Source organism: Ipomoea nil, unplaced genomic scaffold, assembly GCF_001879475.1.
Source record: "Ipomoea nil cultivar Tokyo-kokei standard unplaced genomic scaffold, Asagao_1.1 scaffold2036, whole genome shotgun sequence".
Classification (NCBI taxonomy): Eukaryota; Viridiplantae; Streptophyta; class Magnoliopsida; order Solanales; family Convolvulaceae; genus Ipomoea; species Ipomoea nil.
In genome coordinates, this window is record NW_017618464.1 from 1,587,390 (window position 1) to 1,613,676 (window position 26,287).

At 37.2% G+C, this 26,287-nt stretch overlaps 2 protein-coding genes across 3 annotated transcripts; one reads left to right on the top strand and one right to left on the bottom strand.

Moving 5' to 3' along the window:
• The first annotated feature begins 3,456 nt into the window (after positions 1–3,456).
• Positions 3,457–5,134, top strand: LOC109147988 (WRKY transcription factor 22-like). 2 transcript variants are annotated; one of them, XM_019295680.1, is made up of 4 exons: positions 3,457–3,930; positions 4,025–4,138; positions 4,499–4,974; positions 5,010–5,134. In XM_019295680.1, the coding sequence occupies exons 1-3, from the start codon at positions 3,557–3,559 to the stop codon at positions 4,971–4,973; spliced, it is 963 nt and encodes a 320-aa protein (XP_019151225.1). In that variant the 5' UTR covers positions 3,457–3,556; the 3' UTR covers position 4,974; positions 5,010–5,134. The 2 variants fall into 2 exon arrangements, with proteins under 2 accessions (XP_019151225.1, XP_019151226.1); XM_019295681.1 differs by having other exon boundaries at positions 4,499–4,965; positions 5,001–5,134.
• A 785-nt stretch (positions 5,135–5,919) lies between these two features.
• On the bottom strand, positions 5,920–13,521 carry LOC109147986 (WD repeat-containing protein 7). Its single transcript, XM_019295677.1, has 9 exons — positions 13,215–13,521; positions 10,364–13,087; positions 10,180–10,283; positions 9,848–9,917; positions 8,827–9,639; positions 7,974–8,176; positions 7,508–7,631; positions 6,801–7,007; positions 5,920–6,596 (listed from the first exon to the last, which is right to left on the bottom strand). Exons 1-9 carry the CDS (start codon positions 13,371–13,373, stop codon positions 6,447–6,449), a joined length of 4,554 nt encoding a protein of 1,517 aa, XP_019151222.1. The 5' UTR covers positions 13,374–13,521; the 3' UTR covers positions 5,920–6,446.
• Between the last annotated feature and the right edge of the window lie 12,766 nt (positions 13,522–26,287).

The following is a 26,287-nucleotide window of genomic DNA, read 5'->3' on the forward strand; positions in this document are numbered from 1 at the left end:
AAAAGAAGTTTTATTAGTTCATTAAAGGGCAGTACAGTAAAGCATTCCATTTTTTTAATCAAAATTTGGCACTGCCTACCTATGCATGCTTAATTTATTTTATGTACTTCATGCAACTAACTCACTCGTCATAACTACCTCACGTAAACTTAATTAATTCACTAATTAATTAATTAATTAAGATAAGTTCGAAACCCGGCAACCAAGCTCACCATGTACTGTATGCGGTATACCCCCCTACCCCCACCCCCACCACCCCCCAAAAAAAACATTTGGGAGCAATTCTAACCAAATTAGTCAGACTGTTAATTTAATAATTACAAAATTATTATAAGTTCGACCCTCAACATAAGTGATCTATTGGTCTATTTGGTTTGAGTGGGTTCAATCACTTCAACCATCCTAAACCCTTTGCTCTAATGTAATTAGTTAAACTCTTTGCTCCCATGTAAGTAGTTAAACACTTGATAAATAACACAGTTTCATAAATTAACACCCGAAATATATACTCGGGATACATAGCTCAAATAGTCATTCAATCAGCGTTTAGTCTTACTTTTAGTAGTAGGGTGGGTAAAGATCTTTTTGCGCACAAAAGTATACAAATAATGAGTTATCCCCTCCAAAAAAAACAAAAAAACAAATTCCTTCATACTTGAGTCTAGAGCCAAACGTGTCCATGATGTACTGCACAGGGCACAGCGTTGCAGGCAAGTTGTAGGGCAGAAAACTTCAAAGTTATGAAACAGTCAAACTTCTCCAATGCCACCCAAGCAATTAAGACATTAGAAAAGTATAATTTTAACCTTTTCTGTCCACCATTAAAAAAAAAAAAAAAAAAAAAAACCCTTTTCTGTCCACATGAATCATTGCTTACGCATAAGTGACATAATAAACGAGTAATCATGTACGGAAACAATGTGACCGCGATATATCCTCCATGGCCCCGTAAATGGAATTTTCTGCAATATTTTATAATAATTCAATATTTTACGTTTGAAAAATAAAATTATATTAGTATTGAATATAATTGTATCTTTTTTTTTTTTTCAAAATGCAACAATTTTAAGATGAGTTAATTAGCGAAATGATCTATTGACTATAGCAAAATTACTAATTTTATCATTGATTATTTCTTTGACCAAATAAGTCCTTCACCTTTAAAAATCTTAACCAATTTGGTCTTCCGCTTGTTTTGCCGTTACACATGCATCTATTAACTTGAGACCAAATTGGTCATTTCACTATAGTCAATTGACCATTTTAGCAATTAACTCAAAGACACCAAAATGTGCACTCAAAGAGAAAAATATGCACTCGAAGAACGAAAATAATACATCCAAAGAAAAAGTTATGCACTCGAAGAGACAAAAATATGCGTCATTTTAACACTTAAGGTGCCATATTTTAACACTTAAGGTGCGTTAAGGTGCATCAATTCAACAATGGTATGAGGACAATCAGGAAGCGCGTTTTAAAAAAAAAAAAAAAATCATTGATTTGAGCCGTTGATCTAGATTTGATCAACGACTCAAATCTCACAGCATGTTTCACATGGGAGACTCTTCGCATCTGATCTATCTCCTCCCTATATAGGGGATGGTTCACGTGCGAAGAGTCTCCTAGGTGAAAGATGTGGTGAGATATGAGTCGTTGATTAAATCTAGATCAACGGCTCAAATCAATGAATTTTTTTTAAAAAGAATTGCGCTTCCTGGTAACGGGTTCATTCTCATACCATTGTTGAGCTGATGCACATTAACGCACCTTAATTAAGTGTTGAATTAGCGCACCTTAAATGTTAAAATGACACACCTTAAGTGTTAAAATGGTGCCTTTCAGTGTTAAAAATGATGCACCTTAAGTATTAAAATGACGCACCTTCAGTGTTAAAATTGTGCACCTTAAGTGTTAAAATGACGCACCTTAAGTGTTAAAATGACGCACCTTAAGTGTTAAAATGACGCACCTTAAGTGTTAAAATGACGCATCTTAAGTGTTTAAAATGACGCACCTTAAACTTTGAAAATACGCACCTTAAGCTTTACAATTACGCACCTTAAGCTTTCAAGTGTAGCATTGACGCACCTTAAGTGTTAAAACGACGCACCTTAAACTTTGAAAATGCGTATCTTAAGCTTTTACAATATACAAAATTACCATAATGCTCAAGGACGGAGCCAAAGTGGGGGCAGCTGCCCCCCTCACCCCACCCCCACCCCATATATAGTCTTTTTATGTATATATGTATATATAGTACATGTTTTAGTATTACTATAAAAAAACTAGTAAATATATATCAACTAGATGTGAGTTAGATTAATTGGTAAAGCACATGTTTAGTAACAGTAAAGGTCAAGGGTTCAAATCATAACATTAATATAGTTTTACAATTTATATTTACAACTATATTTCTTAGGTAATTTATTTATTCATTTTTAAATTATCTCTTTTGCTTTAATGTTTCGCCTTTACTGGAAAAATTTTCTGGATTCGTCTGTACTTTTCCGCCTCCCCCCAACCGAATTTCTGGCTCCGTTCCTATAATGCTACTGCGTTTTTTTTTTTTTTTTTTTTTTTAAAATTTATCTTGAATCAGGGCTGTTGATTTTGTCAATATCTATGATTATGATTAAATCGCATGTTTCACCTGGAGACCTCCTTCGCATTTGATCTCATATATATATATATATATATATATATATATATATATATATATATATATATATATATATATATATATATATATATTAAATCAATGAATATATAGTTAGATAATTAATTACAGCTTAGAATGCTAAAAAACCGGTGAGGTGAGCATGCACATACGACAGTCGACACATGCTATCCTTGAAAATATATACATATTGCCGTAATTTTGGGCTAATTACTGTATACATTTAAATTTTTATATAAAAACTAATACCATAAGATTCTAAAAAGACTAGCTGGAAAATACGGAGTATGTTACTAGTATATGCATTGATAACTACTACATATTATTTATTTGTATCGGGAAAAGCTTGATCTAACCTTGAAATTGCATTAGGAATTCACTCATTAATTGTCACAAATTGTATTCGGATTTACTTTGAGTCTCATCGTATATACTTGTAGAGTTTGATTCTTACTCGAAAGAAATACTAGTCTAGATCTTGCAGTTGTATTAGCAATTCGCTTATCAACTATATAAAGTAATTGAGTTAATAAATTTTTTAGATTATGAAAATAGGAAGTATTCGTTATTAGACATTTATTTTGACTAAAATTATGTTGATAATTATCAAAACCCTAGAACATCCAGCTAGCTAGCTGAGACTGTAGAAAGCGTGTGATGTTCGCGATTGGGTACCCCCTTTGACAACTTCACAAAGTCAAACCAATCCAATGAAGTATGAACACCCAACACAAAGCTGCCATCTTCCTTACCTTTTCTCTCTCTTTAAATATCGTAATCCCCCATAGTAATCAAATCAAAAAGTCAGCGCCATTCATCATCATAACTTTCCATTTCGATCTCCAAGCTTAGCTTCATCAGTTCAAGAACCGGGTTTTGATGGGCGAGTGTATTGGGTTTGAAGACAACTGGGGCCTGCAAGCCATAGTTCAACAACCTCCATTAATGGCCTCCTCCGAGTTCACTCTCCAATCTTGCCACGACTACCTGTTCGATTTCTCCCAAGAAAATGTTCTGAACTTCGATGATTTTGTCAGGACCGCCATGGTTCCCGACGATGCCTTGTTGGAGGAGCTTTACAAGCCGTTTATCCAGCCTGCAGCGTCCATTTCCTTCACCGGAGAAGTGAAACAAGAAGCCGCTGTTCATCAGATGCAGCAGCAGCAAGACGGTGATGTTAAGAAGAGTGGTTTAGATAAATCTTCGCCTGTTTTGGAGGCTCCTAATAATTATGTGCCCAAGTTCAAAAGAAGGTTGGTTTAGTTTCTGATGATCAATTACAATGAAGAGAATGTGTATATAGGTTGAAATATCTGAGTTTAGAGTTTATTGGTCATTTTTTAACAGGAAAAATGAGCATAAAAGAGTGGTGGTTCAAGTTCCAGCTGAAGAACTGTGTGAGGATAAGTGGGCATGGCGAAAATATGGCCAGAAACCCATTAAAGGCTCTCCCTATCCGAGGTATATATATATATATATATATATGTTTAGTCTTTAATTTTCCTCCAACTTTCAAGATCTTGTGATCCGATCCATTGACATTAGTGTAAGATTTTCCGGTATGACTAATTGAAGCATGTGCTTATCTCAAGTAAAAGCCTAAACTGGTAGTTGGGTTGCACATTATATGCTCAATAGGCCCCCTGGTGTACAATGGGTTTCAAGCAATACCTGAACCGTGAACTTTGGATCTGGCTCTGATACAAATTAAAGCATGTGTTCCATTTCAACTAAAAGCCTAAGTTGGTAGTTAGTTGCACATTAATGGTCATATGTTGAACATGACTAACTGACTAAAAATTGAATATGCCCGAATCGCAGGAGCTATTATAGGTGCAGTAGCTCGAAGGGGTGTTTGGCGAGGAAGCAAGTAGAGCAAAGCAACAGCGCGGCGGGGATGTTCATAGTAACCTACACGGCGGAGCACAGCCACAGCCAGCCGACGCGGCGGAACTCCCTGGCCGGGACTATCAGAAACAAGTTCCCACCGGCCGTGAAAGCAGCTGCCGAGGATTCAACTGCTCATCATGTTCCGGAATTGGTGGCGGCGTCATCAGCTCTGTCGTCCCCGACCGCCAACAATTGGAGGGCGGGCAGCGAGATCAAAGACGAGGATGATGATGATGAAGAGTTGGGGGAGAAGATGCAGGTCGTTGAAATGAGTGATCAGAGCGGTGTGTCGCAGGTGGCGATGGATAATGAAGATTTCTTTGCAGGGTTAGAGGATCTGGATGGGCTAATTTCATACTTTTCTTATTCTTCACAATGTAACTATCCCTCAATGTTTTCTAGCTAGCATAGCATAGTGCATGGATTACACAGGCTAGCTAGCTGTTGGGGAAAAATATATATCCATTCAGTTTTGTGAATACTAAATAGTAAGTGTCACATGAATGATGAAGTTGTAATAAACTCATAACACACAGTTACTTTAAATATGGGTATATTGTCACACACCAGTCATCCCACCTAACGAGTCGTTGAGAGGAACTTCACTTTTTTTTTTTTGGTGGGGGAGCAAGAGATAGGCATATTATTAATTTAATTTGATGCTTCCAATGTGTATGAAGATATGGATTTTGAAGGAAAGATTAGAATTTGTTATTATTCTTCTTCTATGTTTTATTATTATTATTATTTGTTATTAAATAAAAGAATTTAATTTGTGACATCATACTCAAAATTATAAATTTCTATGTTTTACAATTAATTTGATGTGTAGTACGGAGTAGTAATTTATTTAATAATATATCGTACAAGTTAAAACGTTGAAAAAATAATTGTTGATTAATTGATACCAAATGTCATACGGGGCAAGTTGTGTAGACACAGGCACACTAAAGGCAAGAGGAGAGAAATTTAACAATCAGGAAAGGTCAAATTTTTGAAGAACAATAAGAAAAAGTAATTTAAGGAGAGATGATTAGCAATTTAACTTAATGGAAGCTTTATGCCTCTATGTGAGCTCATATATAAAGAGATATCTAATTATTATTATTTTTAAATAATCGTGATTCTTTACATTGTATAATTTTAAAAATTCAAAAAATAGTACGGAGTAATATCAATTATGGTAATTGCGCAAAATTTGTATGCAGCATCATGCCTACATTGTCCATATTACCTTTGAAATGAATGTTGGTTATTCTATGATGTCCAGTGCATTAGAGAAGTAGTTTCATCATTAGTTCTGATAATGTTCATTAAAATTCATACAGCATAATAAACCGCAATTCATAGTATACCAAGTGGCAAGCTGGTAACCACGATGGCAGCACTTGACCACCAAAAACTTATATTTACATTAGTTTCAGAATAACACAAATATCCAACTATACTAGTTAAGCCAAAACTCTACACAATTTCCAACTTATATCATTTATACAAAGCATAAAGGTGTATAAAATATGTACCTAAAATAACCTTGCTAGTACAAACTATAATAAATACCATGTACCTCACACTACCTAGTTTGAGCAAAAGAATAATAGAATGCAGAAAAAAAAAAAAAAAAAAAAAAAAAAAAACTTGAATAAGAGATGTGCTCGAGACCTCGAGTAGTATGAGATGTGAGATTATGTATATTGATCGTACTCTGACCTGTTTTGCTCCATTTTAAAGCAGATCCGTGGGTATTTTGCTGCTGGAAATCGTGGAAGTGACGGTAAGCCACTTTACAACAAAACGCTAAAACTATCAGGCAGCTTATATGGCAACATCTCCAATGCAGAATTATTCTTAACAATACCACCAGTGTTCCAAGGATAAGTTAAACTTGAAGCTGGAAAACGCCCAACTCACGGCCATGTTGTGTGAGCTTTACATTTCTTTCACCAACCCATTCTAGTCTATAAGACAGGTCAAGATTATGAAGCAAAAGTTTTAATCTGTCCATTTCAGTTGAAGCCTTGGAGCTCTCCTGTAAAAAATAAAAATAATAAGATGGCCGTGAGTTGGGCATTCTTTGTATATACCTTTCACTATGAAGCACTTGACTTTGTTTCAACAGATAATAGCATTTCCAATGGCCTATACTTCTAATGTATTGAATTATGAGAATAAGTCAACATAAATCTGCATTTCTTAAAGGAAATATCATTCTGTCAAAGCAATAGGCGAGTACCTTTGATGCACTCTGTCCATCTTTAGAAAGTGCAGGTGCCATTATACTGATCCTACTAGAATTAGGTGAGAACCCCTCCCATGGAGGGACAAAAATCAGTTTGGTGCACTGAACAGGAACAAGACTCCGGCTGAGTTTCTCCCACCATACAGATCCTAGCGACCACCATCTAATCATCAGTCCATTCTCAGAGAAAGCAAGTAGCCCCTGCAAGGAAATTTACATCCTCAAAACTGAACATCCACCCATTGGACTAATCCTTCCTCAAAGGGAAAGCACCCATCAGACACAGTTAAAACAATTGAACTTGTAACTCAAAATGTATAATCATTACAGGCAATCTTCCCTTTTAAAGTAAGACTCAGTGGACAAGGCTACCACAGAATGCAGGTTGGGGGATGAAGATGTAATGATTTGCAAACAATTTAAAGAACATACAACGAAAAAAAATTGATGATCACACAACCCAGGAGTTGCTAAACTAGAGATACACACATCAAAAGAAGAATGCAAAAGGGAAGGAAATAAAGTCAAGCAAGAAAGTTATTGAGAAGAGTGTAGAAACTCTACAAGCTCTCTGTTGATGGCACCTCAGCATGTGAAGGCAATGAAAGAATACATAAAATGAGAACCCACAAAAGAGCAAGGGTGGCTATAGCAAAGAACCACAATAGAAACTCAGCTCATGAAGTGTAATATCAGAATACCTCTCCATCCGGTGAAAAGCTAAGGGCAGATATAGCAGTATTAACAGCCATTTCTGAAGCTCCTCCAAGCAAACTTGGAAGCCCTGGAGGTCCACTTGCATCCAAAATCTTTATTTTTGTAATGCTGAAAATAAATTGGAAAAGAGAACGCAAAGATATCTTTACTGTAAAAGTGTAAATGGATGAAAATAAAAACTCACTTTATGTAGGCCAGCATGGAAGATTTCACAAAATAAGCTTTTAAATTATAGATGCATAATGCATTCTAACAAAACTTGGAAAATTGAAATACAGTATATGAAATAAGGTCCATAAAAATAGCATGCATACAAAGAAGTGCAAATGATTTGTTATTCTGCCAAAGTAATGCAGTAACACATAAGATATTAGGTTCAGCAAACAAGTTAATGAAGTTATCCAATGCCCGAGTGTTATTTTCTCTAAGTCAAATGTTGTCACTTATTACCTTTGCATGTCATAGACATGGATGCTTGTATTGTTGATCTCACCAATTGCATCTCCCATGGCCAATCTTGTCAAGGATTCATTTAGGGCTACCATAGGAAACAAACGAACAATTTCCTTCAATGCGGCCATCGAGCTTTTCATGCAATTCCTACGCATGACTGAGTTACCAGGGTCCATTGTCTGTAAAATGAATGTAACCACCTGCAAACCTGTCTAAATGTTAGACATACTAATACCTAGAAGTGGTCCAATGCTTAGAAGAAGTGTTTAACAAAACTAATACTTGATAATTACATAACATTCAGTCTTTATTACATAAATTAAAAAAGGTAAAAAGAAGCGATAAAACAATACAGAAAAAATGGGTGGCCTTAGAAAGAAGAAACATAGAACCACATTTAGAAGATGTAGAAAGCTCAGAAAGTAAAAATAACCAGATACGAAGAATAGATGGTTTTTCTTTTGCCAGGATGGTTAGAATCAGAGTTTGTGCCAAAAATGTAGGAAGACAGAAAACACCTTATTAGTCTTTCATTAGCATAAAATATCCATCCCACTATAACATAAATATATCCAGGAGGAAAATAAATCAAGGATCAAAAATAAGGAAATCAATGATAATCATGTATCATGAGACACTTTTGTTGACCCGTGGCTATCACTCACATGTTTAGTCTAAACCATGATCATAACTTTTTATTTTTTTTTAAAAAAATGTGCTTCTCACATAAACAGTGAATCCTAGAACAGTAAAGTATAAAGTTCATGTATTATGTTCTCCAAAACAGTAATTATCTCAACTTCTCAAGTCTCAAAATATTTCTCAATCTAAAAGACACATTGTTACAGACCTTGTCAAGGTACTGAACTAAATTCCTTGGAGACCCACGTGCAACCCTGATAAGAGTCATGACGGATACCACATGCACAGGTGAATCAGATGCAGTTGACCAGACTTGGCTTTCTATTACATTCAGAAAACCTAGAATGTCAGCCATTGCTAAACTTGGAAGAAGAATGCCAACCAAAGTTTCATGAATTTTGACAGATAGGGATGACTTTTTCATGGATGCATTAGCAGATGCACCGCTGACACACTCAATTTGAAAGAATATGTCCCCAATCAGTCGAGGTATTTCAGAACCAATGCATGCCTTCCATGTCCTCTCCATACCTTCTGCTAGAATCTCTGCAGCAGTGGAACTATATTTTTCATTCATGGCCATTACCAACTTCATCAATGGGTGAACAACTAACATGGCAAGTTTTGGTTTCACGAGGCTAGGATACCAAACAGCCAATGCAGCAGCAACAATAATATGAGATGTCATTGCATCTTGGCTTGTGCCTCCAACACAAGAAATCCAATCTTGCATTTCAACTGACTCTAGCCATGATAATATTTCAGATTCTTTATCCTCAGAATCTGTTTCTATCCAGTCATGTTTCTCAGTCCTTGAGCAGTCTCCTGGTTTATCTGTTGTGACTGAATTATAGTTTTCCCTTTCTAATAGTCCATTTGAATAATCCATAAAAGCTTCACAATGTGTTGTTTTATCCGAGCAGAGTGGAGGAGGTATGGCTCGTGAAGCAGCACAATGGAACAAAGAGCGTGCAGCCATTTTTACATGTTCAATCTCATCTTGCCAAAAGCTTACCAAAAGCTTCAAAAAAATATAAATAAATAACTATCAAATAGGTTGACTTAAGAATTTACAAATATATATTAAACATGGCAAAAATCAAAAGATGATTTCGTTTTTCAACCTTGGCAACAAGATAAATGGACAACAACAACTAATTGTATCAAATCCAACCATCAACCAGATATATGAATTCAGAAGGTCAAAAACTTTTCACATAGCATGTTACCTGCAGAAAAGGAGGCTTAATGTCTGGGATCTTTTCTGTTAAGTTGCGCATGTAAAATGCTGAAAGTGCACTACAAGACATTACAAAAGAGCCATCAATAAGTGCCAGATGCCATCATATATTCATATGTTCCAAAAATGGAAGGAATAAGAAATCCACTAAATGCCCCTGAGCTTCTAGGTCAAGCCTCAGAACTCAGAAGTGATACTTTGTTGCCAATTATTCAGAGAATGTGCACAAATAATGTAAAGTAGCATCCAGCAACGAGGACGTGGAAATCAATATACAGAGCAAGAAGCAAATATAATTATGTAGTACACAAAATACAGTACCTGCTGGCTGCTGAATAGGTATGTGACAAGCTAATGATGTGCTGGGCAAGGGAGACCATAGTTAGTGATCTCATTGCACAATATTCAGAGGATGATTTCCAGAGCTGTAATGTCAACTTTAATGTCTTAGGCTAAAGAGGTACGGAGAAGTGGTAGATTGACTCAGATATAATCATTAAACTACCTCAAGAGTTGCTGTAGCATCTGGAAATGTCAGTGTCAAAGACCCTCTATCCCCTAGTAGTCCAGAAGCTACAAGGAAATTTGTTGGTCTCTTTAGCTTCATTTCAGTCACCAGCAGTTTATCAAGATCATAATCCACATTCCACATGTGCAAAATTGCCAAACTGAATTGAAGTAGACACCTCTCAAGGGAGAACATCCACTCATGATACTGAGCAGCATCTGTTGTAGTCCCTTCAACATTATTATCTTCAATAACATGCTGCTGACTAGGCAAGTCCTTTCTATGAATGCTCTGTTTATTATCAGTACTATGTGTGTGATTCTCAATCTTTATGTCTTTTGATTTCTTTTTATCAGGGACGTCTTTTGATTGGTTATTACCAGGGCTACCACTCTCGCTTCTGCAAGGCTCAGGCATCAGACAAAGAGACATGAGAGCCGTAAGATCAAAAGATAGAGCAGCAATTCCAGGAAATGGACAGAAACTTTTAACTGGCTGGTTTTTGCATAGGAAGGATGAAAAAACAGAAGAAATAGACCCTGCAGCATTTCCACCGTTGGTATATGATGTAATACTATGATTTGTGCTTGTAGGGGCAGAAGAGATTTTTGATGAAGAAGTTGCCTTTGACAAAGTTTGTAAATGAGATTGTGAATGCTTTGTTCCCTCAATAACAGGAAAAATCATTGAGGAAGCAGAAGTATTCCCATAAATCATACTACCGGAAGGAAGATTTTTGTTGATTCCTACACAGAAATGATCAAACATTGAATGAGCAGCAGCTCCACGAAGGACTCTCTCACGAGCCCCAGTTTTCACATCCCAAATGTACAGAACATCAACTCGATCATATGTTCCTATCTGATTTGTACAGAGACATGCTAGGTAGCCTCTTGTACTATCCCACACAACTTTCGCAGGATAAAATGGGTGGCCTGGGAACATTCGCTCCACCCGCATGGTGTCAAGTGAAACAAGGGCAACACATGAGTCTTCCCCAACAGAAAGAAAGCAATTATTCCAAGGATGGTGAGTTTGAGGTGGGGGGAGAATAATTTGGCGAACCGGAGCTACATGCTGGTGCATCACTATTAGGGGATTGCTAGAGTCAAGATCCCACACACGAACAGTACAGTCCAAGCTTCCTGACAACAAAATATAACTGGATGTCCCTTCTGCAGATCTTCTCAGACGATGTGCAGCCAGACATAGTACAGCCCCCTCATGACCTGCAAGATACTGTTCAGTTGTGTGTGTATTGTGACGGGGGCTTAGACTGTGAAAATCCAATTCTTCAAAGAACATATCAAAACGCATGACTTTTATATCACCATTATAGAAGCCATAAACAATAGCCAAAGGTATATAGTAGTCTTCAGAAATAACCATTGATGAAGATACTAACTCTTCTCTGTTGTAAGAATCATATTTATGACTGGTTGAAACTTTAGGCTCAGTGGCTTTCGTTTTCATGCCGACATCCTGCCTTACAACCTCAGGTTTGGAAGAAGTAAGGTTTAAGACCCAATCATCAAAATAGTTTCCTTCACCAATCATGTCACACTCCTGAAATAGCCTCCCATTATTACCAAACTGCTCAGGCAATGACCAAATTGTTACATGTGGCATCCAAAGCAATGGTTCCTCCTTGTGACAGCAAATTGATTCAACCCGGATAAGAAAGTTGTTTAATTGAGCAAAGGATAAAGATAATCTGACATCAGAGGAGAGAGAACCGGCAGAGATGGTAGATAAGGGTTCATACTTGAAGACATTGCTTGAATACAATACCCTGTATATAACTGTTGAACCTCTATTATTCCAAAAAGCAAATAAATTATATGAAATCCCAGAATCAAGTCCCATCTCAGCATTATCATCTCTAAGAAACATGCCCCCTACAATGTAACTGCCTTGAAGACAAAGTGGATCATCTAAGAAAGAAATTTCCCCTACTCTACTGCCATCCTCTAATAACCGAAATATGCAGCATGTTTTATACAAAAAACCTAAGACCTGACCACAATTTATGAATGACACCAGAAGCCCTCTATCTCTCATCCCATCTTCCCAATCTATATTCCCTAAATTGGAGGAATTACTTTGTGTTCCTGTCACATTTTCCATGCCTGAAACACAGTCCTTCAAAATCGGTATACATTGTACTTTGCCAAAAAAGTCAACCATCATAACTGACTGTGTGAATATATCTCCAACAGATGAAACAATACCCATTGACTTTAAAGGTCCCATGGATAAAGGTCCATGGAAAATAGTCTGGAGAATGCTAAGAGTATATGAATCAACAATCACAATGGCGCACTTTGTGGATTTAGGATGCTGAGATTCTCTACCCACCAAACCTTCAGCCACACCATCAACTGACTGATGTTCATGTAGATGAACAGAATCAACTGAACAACAAGCAATGCACACATATCTAAGATTTTCGGGGAATGTACGGACTATGGATGGGGTTCCCGCCCAAGGAGGCAATTTCCTTCTGCGTCTGCAGTGTCCACTAGCTCTGCTCCAAACGCACAAGATACCATCAGTGCATGCACTTATTAATGCGCCACAGTTAGATGAGTTAGAATTCGATACCACATTATTATTAGGTTCATCTACTGTCCCATCACCAGAAACTGCAGTGGGACAACAAATCCCTAAATCAACTATCGGAGCAGCATGACCACACAGCATAGAAATTGGCTTAATTTCCTGATCATCAAAACGAATTTACAATTAACCAGTGCAATATTCAATTGAAATGAAGAAGAGCACATAGCAAACATTAACCGGGCATGTAGGTATATATCGATATACATATGTGATGGCGTGAAATTACCTGAGTAGATTGAGTGGAAGAGTAGAGGTTCCACCAGATGATGGAGCCATCGGAGCCGCCGGTGTAGAGAGTGGGAGGGCGGTTGAGTACGGCGACGGCGGTGACTTTGTGGGCCGGTGGTGAGCCTGACCATATACATGCAATGGATCTGCACTTCATTGACCGGGCCGCTCGGGGACGAGCCCAGATCAAGCTCCGCTGATTGGAACAGTGACCGAGCGGCGCTTCACCACTTGTCCGATCAACAACGAAAACTCTCCAGTCTCCACACTGGAAACGCAAAACGTCGATGTGCTTGATCCTGTATTGCTTTTATACCACTTGATTGATGAAAGGTATTATTATGGCGCTCTAATTCCGAATTAATGTGTTTATTCTACTCAACTCCAAAAACATATACCGGAACCGGAGTAGTAAATACTTATTTTGATATTTTTATAACAAAATTACACTATTATCAACAATAATAATTAACACATTCCATTAAAGGATGTCAGATACATGAAATATCATTTATATCATCTCTTTCTCCATCATCATGTCATATCAAATGCTTTTATGCTTGAAGTATTTCGATTAATTATTCTGTAAGCGAAAAACCTTGGTTTGATTAATTGTTAAATGATTTTTAAAATTTCAATTAACAATTAATTCAGTTTGAAACTATGAGTTAACCAAATAATTAAATGGTTAATTAAAATTTTAAATATATATAAAAATATATAAATGTATATTGATGTTTAGATTTTATAATTTGTGATTTTATCTTTGTAATGTTATTATGATTTTGTGTTTATATATTTTTTTATGGATTTATTATTCTTATCAAATCAACATAATTATTAAATTACAAAACTATATATATAAATGAATGAATAAAATTCATCAAATTTTTATATATAAAATTTAATGACATTAATAGTTTTTAATAACATTGTGTAATTTAATATTTTAAATTTTTTGTATATATTTAATTATTTATATCTTATGTAATGTTCAAATAATTATAAAATACGCCTATATCTTAAAAATGTTATTTTGTAGATCATTTAAATATCACAAAATAATCAATTAAAATATTTTTGTATATAAGAAACTTTAATTTCTTAAACAATATCTAATTTCATTAAATGGTTGCAAAGGAGCATGAGTATTCATACTTTTTCTAATATTGAGATTTCATGTTGAAATTTTGGAACATCATTTATATTTTCTCATGAGAAAATAAAGAATCCTTTATTTATTGTATATAGTTTGATTTTCTAATTTATTGTATATAGTTTAAATTATTTAAATATCAGATTTTTTGAATCTCATGTGATATCTTTTTTTTTTTTTAGTATTACTAACTCTGTTACAATGCAGTATATGTTCATAACTATATCATGTGATATCTATTAACACATTGTTTTATAATATATGTTAATAGTATATGATAATGTTCAAAATAAAAAGCAATTTAGTATTGCTAACGAAAAATACTTACGGGGTGTCACACTTATATGGTGAGTAATGAGATTACTCGATTCGTCCGAATATCCAAAAATATGTACAATTGTACACTATATATCATGGTTGAAAAAATCGTTAAGCGCTCCTCGCGTGTTCGGGGCGAGCCTAGCGCCTAGGCACCTGTGTACTTGTTATTTTATTTTTATTAAAAAAATTGTTTAAATTTTTTTATTTTTTTAAGACTTGATAATTATAAACTATTTAATACCTTTTTTGAAGGAAAACTATTTAATACTTTAATAGTTAATACTAAAATATTAAATATTAACCTTAAAAACATCTAGAGTTTGAACAATTTATAGTTATTTCGTTCAAAATGATGTGTTTTGAGTGAAATAGTTCATTTAAAGAAGAAGTGAACAATAGCTAATCGGCCGACTAGGCGAGATTTTTGCAACACTATATATATATATATATATATATATATATATATATATATATAGAAGGGTTCAGGTGCGAGTATAGCTTCCCGTGCGGTTGTGCGGTTAGATCTAAGCCGTTGATCAAATTTAGATCAACGGCTCAAATCAATGAAAATTAAAAAAAAAAAACAAAAAAACGTGTGTCTGGAAGAAAGAAGCATAAGCTAAAAATGGTGCACCTTAAGTGTTAGATCTTAAGCACAAACTCACGCACATTAAGTACAAAACCCACACACATTAAGCACAACCTCACGCACATTAAGCACAGAACCCACACACTTTAAATATTAACTCACAGACTTTAAGTTTCAACAACTACTAACATTAAGCACAAACTCACGCACATTAAGTACAAAACTCACGCACATTAAGCACAAAACCCACGCACTTTAAGTATTAACTCACAGACTTTAAGTTTTAACAATTACCCACGTTAAGCACAACCCCACGCACATTAAGCACAAACCTCACGCACCTTACGCACAAAACTCACACATCTTATATACAAAACTCAAGCACATTAATCACAGATCCGCTCACCTTAATTTTGACCTAGATGCAAAAATTACAAAATTGCCACCGCATTTTTTAAAAAAATTTTTGGTAATCCTGGACGTTAATTTAAGCAAGATGAATGGCCCAGATTAAACGACAAAACCGCACCTGGGCACCCTAACCGCACCATAACCTAATTCTATATATCATATTCATATGTAATATCACCTTGAATATGTACACTAATGGCCCGTTTGGTTCACGGAATCAATTTGGAGGGGAATAGGAATGTTATTCCATAGGTAATGGAATATGTAAGGAATAGAATAGGAATTGTATTCTATTGTTTGGTTCGCTGAAGGAATAGAGTTTAGGAATTATTGTATTCCAACGTTTGGTTAGTTAAGAAATAGAAATTGAATATATTGATAAAAGACATAAATACCCTTGTACAAAATATATATAAACTGTTGGGGTTATAAATCTACTGTTGCGGCGCGGCGCTGTGCCGAGCCGCAACAGTAATATATATATTACATATACACCGCTGCGACGTGGAGGGTGCCGCAGTAGTATATATGTAATATATATTACTGATGCGGTGGCACCGAGCCGCCACCGCAGCAGTGTGTGTGTATATATATATATATATATATATATATATATATATATATATATATATATATATATATATATATATATATATATATATATAATTAATTAATTTGTAGAAAATAAAATTGAGAAGAATACCTTTGTTTGAAGCTTCAATTTGATGCAGATGGTGGAAGGATTTGCAAAGACAGAGAAGACGGGCGAAAAGTAGATTATAATGTTTAAGTTAAAGGAATGTCATATCATTCTAGTTCTAGGCCTTTCGTGAACCAAACGGGCCTCATATATACTTTCTCACCTCCATTAAGGCTTGAACCTATGATCTCTCACTTGGGAGAGTCATTTCATACCACTTGACCATTTGTAAATTATTAATTTGAAATGTAAAATTGTTACTTTACATGTAAATTACTATTTTTACATATGGAAAAATATTTGTATTTGGGGTGATAATTGGGTACTGTTAGAGGAATAAGGGTAATTAGAGAGAGTTGCTCTCGGTCTTTCATTTTTGTTTTGAATTATGTGGCCTAGTAGTCTTTAGCCTATGTATAAATAGGTTCTATCTTGTACAGTTTTATAGAGAGATATATATACAATTTCATAGTTCAACACTTAACATGGTATCAGAGCGTGGAAAGTGAGAGTGAGTGTCTGGGCTAGGTCTGGGAATGACGGACGACGCCGCTGCAAGAAGTCCGGCCGCCGTCGAAGGTGTCACGCGTCGCCGCCGCAGGACTGCTCCGACGCCACGCGCCGGCACGTGAGGCAGTTTCCGGCGACGTCGCCGATCGATTCTTGGTGCGTCAGTCTCGCCTCGTCGTGCTGGTTCCAGGGAGGTGGGATGTGTTGAAGGTTTCCGATCTGGTTGGCTCGTCTATTGAAAGAGGTACGGACAGTGTGTATTTTATGTACTGTGTGAAGAAAATTGTGCTGTTTATTATTTTGAATTTGTTGGGTGAAGACTAAAAATGGCACAAGAAAGGAATATCACAGTGATTTCCACGCCATCCAAATTAATCGACATAATTTTGGCTCCAGATGAGTTTAATTTTCCTGAGTGGAGGTTTTTGGTTAAAGTAAATTTAGATGGTATGGGAAAGGGTGATCATCTGGAAAAAGAGTGTCCTACAGATGCTACAGCTGGGGACGGGAAAACTACTGATAAAGCCTTAATGTCACTTGTAATTAATTGCATTGATAGGAGAATTATTTTATCTATGCAACACTGTCAGACTGTTAAAGAAGTATGGGATTTAATGAACAAATGGTTTAGTGGAACTAGTAATTTGAGAAAGTTATACCAATTGTCTTATGAAGCATGTCGATCTAGTCAGAAGGGGCGTGAGCTTAGAGATTACTATTATGACTTTAAGAGTGTATATGTTGCTTTGTGTGCTGCGATGCCAATAACAAATGATGTGGATGAAATGAAAAAAAAAACAACATGACAAATTACTTGTTTTTAGTTGGATTGCTGGCCTGGATAACGTATATGATGTCCTTAGATCTCAACTGCTAGGAAATAAAGACTTGGAATCTTTGGATCAAGTATTTTCCATGCTACAGAATGCATCAGGAAATAATGATTCAAACGAGCTCCAGGAAAGAAATGTCTTTGTGTCACACGGTAATATGGATCCAAATGCCCTGGTAACCCAAGGGAGGAATACCGGTGAAAGTTATGGTTCTCGAGGAGGGGGTAATAACCACTCTAGAGGACGCGGGGGTCCTTGGAGAGGTCGTGGAGGCCCACGAGTTTGTTTTAATTGTGGGGATCTTGGACACTTTCGAAATCAGTGTCCTAAGCTGCCAAGACAACAAATGGCTGGTAATACGGCTTCTACGTCAGAAGGTCACACAGTAGTGATGACAGATGAGGAGTTTGCTAGATTCAGCCAGATGAAACTTTCTTCTTCCACTCAGTTTCCATCCAGTCAAGTGCCTTCCTCCGCAACGTTTGTCCAAATAGGTAATTCAGTTGCTTGTGTTTCTTCTGCGTCTTGACAGTGGGTCATTGACTCAGAGGCTTCTGAGCATATGACAGGTAATTACAATATTTTTTCTACGTATTTGCCCGTCAATTCTGGTCATACCGTTACCCTAGCAGATGGGTCTATAACCACTGTTTTGGGTAAAGGTAGTGCTACTGCAACTCCCTCGTTACCCCTTAATTCTGTGTTATACCTACCAAAGTTTCTGTTCAATTTACTCTCTGTCAGTCAAATAGTTCGTGACCTAAATTGTTCTGTTATGTTTTTCTTGGCTATTGTCTGTTCCAGGATCTTTTGATGAGGAGGATTATTGGTAAGGGGAAGGAGGTTGGCGGTCTGTATGTCTTAGAGCGCTTTACGTCGCTCGGGAACGTTTCTACTGGTTTGGTGAGCAGTGTTTCCCCCTTTCAATTGCATTGTCGGTTTGGTCACCCGTCTTTACAAGCGTTAAAGAAGATGTGTCCTTGTTTAGAGCCTTTGAATGTTTTGCAATGTGAGTCATGTGAGTTTGCAAAACACCATCGTATTCCTTATGTTTCTCGGGTGAATAATAGAGTAGATTCTTTGTTTGAATTAGTTCATTTTGATGTTTGGGGACCGTGTCGGGTTACGTCCAAAAGTGGCTTTCGATATTTTGTAACCTTTGTTGATGACTTCTCTAGGTGTACTTGGTTGTATCTCATGAAGTATAGGGGTGAATTGTTTGATATTTTCCAAAGTTTTTGTTCTGAAGTAAAAACTCAATTTAATAAGACTATACAATGTTTGAGACGTGATAATGCTCAAGAATATCTTCTTAAATCCTTTTCGAGCTTTATGAGTCAAAATAGCATCATACATCAAACTTCTTGTGTTTACACCCCCCAACAGAATGGTGCTGCAGAAAGAAAAAACCACCATTTGTTAGAAATCGCCCGTGCCCTTTTATTCCAAATGAAAGTGCCTAAAGTGTTTTAGGCGGATGCTGTTCACACTGCTTGTTTCTTTATCAATAGGATGCCTTCGTCTGTACTCCGTGGTCAAAACCCGTACTCAGTTGTATATCCCTCCAAACCTTTGTTTTCCTTGCCTCCCAAGATTTTTGGTTGTACGTGTTTTGTACAGGATGTCTGTCCACTAAAAGGGAAGCTTGATCATAAATCCCTTAAGTGTATCTTCCTGGGGTATTCTCGAACTCAAAAAGGGTATAGGTGTTACTCCCCGAATTTGGGGAGGTATCTGGTTTCGGCTGATGTCACTTTTTTTGAAGAGACGGTGTTCTCTGATAGCATTCTTGGGGGTAGGTCGCCGGTGATAGAAGAGGATTTCCTTACTTATACTATCACTATTCCTGTACCCACAGTGGAATCTGCTTCTAGAGTTGTACCTTCCGTGCAAGTATATTCAAGATGGCCCCAGGATGTAGTTGCGCCAACTGTTGCACAGGTAAATGCTCCTCCCCTACCACAACCCCCGTCAACTGATCTTCCAATTGCCGTGCGAAAAGGTAAACGTAGTTGTTCTCATCCACTTTCTTCCTATGTTTTCTATGGCCATTTATCAGAGTCTTACCGTACCTTTATATCTAAACTGGATTCTATGCTTGTCCCTAAAACATTGTGTCAGGCTATGTCTCATGATGGGTGGAAATCTGCTATGGAAGAGGAAATGGCAGCCCTTGAAGAGAATCAGACTTGGGATCTTGTCCATCTCCCCATTGGGAAGTCTCCAATTGGATGTAAGTGGGTTTACGTTGTCAAGACAAACCCAGATGGGTCGGTTGCTCGGCTTAAAGCGCAGTTGGTGGCTAAAGGGTATGCACAGACTTATGGAGTTGATTACATGGAGACTTTTTCTCCGGTTGCGAAGTTAACGTCTGTGCGGGTTTTTATTTCTCTAGCTGCTGTTAATGATTGGCTGTTGTATCAGTTAGATGTCAAAAATGCATTTCTACATGGTGATTTGGCAGAGGAAGTGTATATGGAGCAACCACCTGGGTTTGTTGCTCAGGGGGAGAACGAGAAGGTTTGTAAGTTGAAGAAGTCCTTGTACGGGTTAAAACAGTCTCCCAGAACGTGGTTTAGGAGGTTCAGTACTGTTGTTATTGAATTTGCCATGCAACGTAGTGCCTATGATCACACTATTTTTTATAAGCATTCTAACCGTGGCAGCGTTTTGTTAATTGTCTATGTGGATGATATAGTGATCACAAGTGGTGATGCAACGGGAATTGATGCGCTCAAGTCTTTTCTTAAAAAGAAATTCCATACAAAAGATCTGGGAGTATTGAAGTACTCCCTTGGGATAGAGGTTGTTCGTTCTAAGAAATGTATATTTCTTTCCTAACGGAAATACGTGCTGGATCTACTTGAAGAATCTGGGCTCTTAGGGTCGAAGCCTTGCGAGACTCCTATGGACCAGAGTGTTAAGCTTGTAGCCGGTGAGGGGGAGCCTCTTGAAGATCCAGAGCGGTATAGGAGACTGGTGGGGAAATTAAATTACCTTACTATCACTCGTCCAGATATTGCCTTTCCAGTGAGTAGCCCTGTGCAACGGACGGATCGGATCAGATCGGATGGTTTTTCCGTTCATCCGATCGGATTGCGGATTGAAATTTTGAAGTCCTATCCGACTTTTTTGAAACTAAAACCCTATTGGATATGCTATGTCGGATTTCGGATTATTCGGATCGGATGTCGGACCACATTCGGATTTGGAAAAGTTCATTGATAATTGAAAATTAAAAACTGAAAAAACATAATATGATTAATTTAATATGATAATATCTAATCTACCAAGTTTCTATTAACAAAATAAGTAATAACTAATAAGTTAACAAACTAAAACATGCAACAACTTTTTAATGGACAGTTTGCAGAGCTAAATAATTTAAGTTTTACAAACAAAATTGTAAAAAGTAAACCAATACAAAATGAATATAAGTTTAAGTGTTTAACTTCCAAAACATCAAAAATTTGAAGTTAATCACTTAAACAGTTAAACTTCAGCAAGACAACAATCATTCCAGTAATCCAGTCTAGGTCTTTTCATCAAATCATCAATCAGACAATCACCATTTCTACACTTCTTCCTGTTAATATGAAAACTTAACACAATATTAGATTATTAGACAACCTATGTACTAAACAGCTAACTAAGTAACAATATTATGCTGTAGGGGCATTAGGCTAATAGCCTTATAGGCTCAGATTGCAATTTTCCATTTCAAGCAAGGATAGTGGCAAATTGCTCAAATGTGTTATTATAGCACATGAGCAACATAGCAACACTATACCATTTGTTCAGATAGTGGTGGAAGCATCATCATTGCCAAAAAAAGAAGTAAGAATAAATAATAATGCATTAAAACTGAACAGAGATCAATTAAGAGGATGAGAGTAATACCAGAGATCCAGAATGGATGTAATGGGAGTATGGGACATCAGTACTGAATAGTGAATACTGCTCAACTCTAAGTGGGGCAACATTTCTATAATATAATTATAGAAAGTTGCCAAACCACTTAGACTGTTAAGACTCTTAGAGTTTCATCTTGTGAAGGCCATCAGCAAACAACAGTACAACACCATAACATATAAAGATAAATAATTAGTTAAACAAATAATAATTACTGAAAACATTACAGGAATGGATGGCAGCATTGATGGTAGAGTAGTTCCAGCTCCAGTGGGTAACTCTGCAAAACAGTTAAGTATAAGTAGTTAGTTCTAGACTTACAAGTTACAAAAGTAAAAAAGAAATGATTTAAGAATTATATATTTACCTTTCTCCAATCTTTCAACCTCATCTAAATTTTCCTCAAGTGTGATTGGCTGATTATGTAACCTCAACCAATCTTGGGTACACAGTAAAGCTTCCACAATTTTAGGAGTCAAGGAACTCCTAAATGCATCAAGCACCCTCCCACTTGTACTAAATGCACTCTCAGATGCAACTGTGGAAATAGGAACTGCAAGTACATCCCTAGCCATTTTGGAGAGAATAGGAAATCTCTCACTATGATTCTTCCACCACTTTAGAACATCAAAACTCACAGATTCATCATCCTCAACCAGATTTTCACTCAAGTATATTTGTAGCTCTGTCTGCTTACTGCTTCCACCACCACTCTCCAATCTCTTTTTTTTAAGTTCACTCTTCATCCTTGAGACAGGCCTACCAACTGTACAAGTAGTAGGCTGAGACTGGACAGGTTGGTTAGAGGATGAACTGTCAGAGTATGTAGCTGCATAGTCATTGTACAATGCAACCATTGAATTTTGGACCTTGGCAAAACATTCTTTGCCTTTGGCCTCTCCATACAACTGGACAAACTGGTGAGGCATGTACTCCTCTTTATCTCTAGGGTCCAGAATATTGGCAAAGAAAATGATATGGTTCATTTTTTCTGGATCTCCCCAGTACTTATCAAACTTCTCTTTCATTTTTGTCCCCATTGCCTAATAAATGCAGAAACTCAGAAAGCATAAGCATTTAAAAACACAAACAAGTAAACAACTTACAAGATATACAGAATTACACAAATAAATTGCACAAGTTTTTTACCTTTTCAGTTCTCTCAGCTTTAGTCATATCTTCCAGCATGCAACTGAGATCAGAGATCTCAGAGAAGAATGTGTTAGAAGTGACATAAAGAGAACCAGATATTCTCACAGTCATTTCATAAAAAGTTTTCAAAAGCTTCATTAAGCTTTCAACAGTCTCCCAATCAAGGAAAGAAGGTGCAGAACCCAAGTCAGCAGAAAAAGAAGGATCATTTTGATGATATGAGTCAAAGACACTTTGATATTGAATTGCAGTGTTGAGCATAAGGTAGGTGTTGTTCCACCTTGTAGGGACATCAAGCTGCAAAGCTGATTTGGCTTCCACCCCAATGAGTTCAGCAAGTTCTCTGAACTTATTCAACCTAGCACGTGAGTTCCTAACCCATCTCACTGCATCCCTCACCCTTTTAACTGACTCATCTGCAAACCTCAAGCCATCTTGAACAACTAAGTTTAAAATATGGGCTATACACCTCATGTGCATATACTGCACCCTAACAGAAGAACCCCCCCCCCCCCCCCCCCCCCCCCAAGACAACAACTTGCTTTTAAAAAATCTCATAGCTGTATCATTAGAAGAAGCATTGTCCACTGTCACAGTGAACACATTTTTAATCCCCCACTCCAACAGACAACTCTCTAAGGCTTTGGCAATATACTCCCCCCTATGAGAAGAAACAGGGACAAAGGAAATGATTTTTTTCTGAAGCCTCCACTGGTCATCAATAAAATGTGCAGTAATGCACATATAATTAATCCTTTGGACAGAAGTCCAAGTATCAGTGGTTAAACTGACCCTTTGGGTGCCCACCCTAAACAACTTCTTAAGACTCAACCTCTCATCTAGGAAGATTTGGTAGATATCCCTAGAAATAGTCCACCTAGAAGGAATCTGAAACCTAGGACAAGCTACAAGAATAAACTTCTTGAACCCCTGACCCTCAACAAACCTAAAAGGGAGTTCATCTATTATGATCATCTCACATAATGCCCTTCTAATGGCTTCTTGATTAAAGACCCAAGTCCCCAAAACCCCCACAGGAGCCTCTGTTGCAGAAGTTGAAACAGTATTGAATGTAAGAAGGGACTGTCTCATATCCTTTGAGACAGGATTTTTAAGGCATGCCATCATATGATTTTTCAAAGATGATGTGCCATGTTTCTTAGACTCACAGAAAAACACTTTCAGGCAGTAAATGCACTTGCCTTGAACCACTATATTTTCAGAGTTTTTGATCTTTTCAAAGTGATCCCAGACTGGAGATCTAGACTCAACCACCCTCCTCTTTTTTGCAGGAACAGCAGGAGCAACCTGAGGCTGCTGAGCAGGATTCTCAGTGCCTTGGGCTTGTCCTCCATGTCCCTCTTGAGTTGAGGGTTGAGGTCCAGAGTCAGGAACATTGATGCTTTCCATCTAAAATGATGGGCATCAATTACTCAGCAAAGGCAACAAGCCAACAATCACATATTCACATTCACATAAACATACAAAGAAATCTGGATTCAGACACTTTTTGTGTCATCATGTATCAAGATTTCACATTTTCATATTTACATATTTACATATTTACATTCAAATATTCAATTAAGGGTAATACATCCATAAACATACTCAAATAATGAAAGAAATCCAAATTCAGGAATTGTATCCAATTCATCATTATCTGGATTTCAGTTAATGGCTTCCACCAATAAATGGAAATTTCAAGTTTGAAACTTGATAATTTCACATTCAAGCCTTTAACTTTTATTTTAACATTTAATGGCTTCCACCAATAAATGCAATCTGTAACTTCTCAAGTATCAACAGATTACAATATCACAGTCCACACAAATCACAAGTACAAAATTAGAGACAAGTGAGATGCAATCTGGAACTTCTCAACAGATTACAATATCACAGTCCACACAAATCACAAGTACAAAATTAGAGACAAGTGAGATGCAATCTGGAACTTCTCAACAGATTACAATATCACAGTCCACACAAATCACAAGTACAAAATTAGAGACAAGTGAGATGCAATCTGGAACTTCTCAACAGATTACAATATCACAGTCCACACAAATCACAGGTACAAAACTAGGGTTTCTGCTTCCACCTTTATAGATCAGAGAATACAACACAACATAGCATAATCTAACAATAATATACGAGCATATGAACATACAGAGAGAAACGAATCAACAGATCACAAAAACAAAAACTAGGGTTTCTGCTTCCACCATAATAGATCAGAGAATAGAACACAACATAGCATAATCTAACAATAATATACGAGCATATATGAACATACAGAGAGAAAAGAATCAACATATCACAAAAACAAAAACTAGGGTTTCTGCTTCCACCATAATAGATCAGAGAATAGAACACAACATAGCATAATATAACACAAATATACGAGCATATGAACATACAGAGAGGAAAGAATCAACAGATCACAAAAACAAAAACTAGGGTTTCTGATTTACTTGGTTTCCCCTTAATATTCCCCGGAGAACAAGGGCCTCTAATCACCAGTCCACGTTCCACCACCAACTCGAGAAGGGCTTCCACCAGTAGACCACCGCCCACCGGACAATCGGACAGTCGAAGACTCCACAGTCCACAGAGAGTCAGAGTCTCATACAGTCAGACTCTCAGTCTCAGAGAGTACAGACTACAGACTAGAGAGAGGTGAGACTGTGAGAGACTCAAAGGAATGAGAGGGTGAGATTGAGAGGAGTAGAGAGCAGAGAACGAGAGAAGAGATCTGAGAGTGAGAGAGTCTCAGAGAAGAATCAGAAGAGTAGGGCTGCGCATCTGGCTTCACAAGGGCTTCAACATGCATATATACTCACCTCATACGACGTCGTCTAGCATACACATAAAACCTAACCCTAGGTTAGATCGGATTGTCGGACGGGTCGGATGGGAAAAAACCAAACCCTATCCGACCTCCTTTATTCGACGTCGTTTATGCCTTCGGTTCGGATATGGCTAGTCGGACCACGGGCGGGTCGGATGAGGTGGTTTCGGATTCGGATCGGACGGGTTGGTCGGGTTGGGTCGGGTTTGCACAGCCCTACCAGTGAGTGTGGTGAGTCAGTTCATGGCGAATCTAGAAAAAATCCATTGGGAAGCTGCAGTTCGAGTTGTGAAGTATTTAAAGAGTGCTCCTAGGAAAGGAATTTTGTATGCCAATCATGGGCATATGAGTGTTGAGGCCTTCTTTGACGCTGATTGGACTGGGTCACTGAGTGATAGGAGGTCGACAATGGGGTATTTTGTGTTCCTTGGTGGCAACCTAGTGTCGTGGAAAAGTAAGAAGCAGGGTGTTGTGGCTCGCTCTAGTGCAGAGTCTGAGTATAGAGCAATGGCTCATGTGGCATGTGAGGTGACGTGGTTGTGTAATATTCTTGGGGAGATTGGTGTAGAGGTGAGTAAGCCGGTTCCTTTATGGTATAACAACAAAGTCGCTATACACATTTCGAGTAATCCTGCGTTT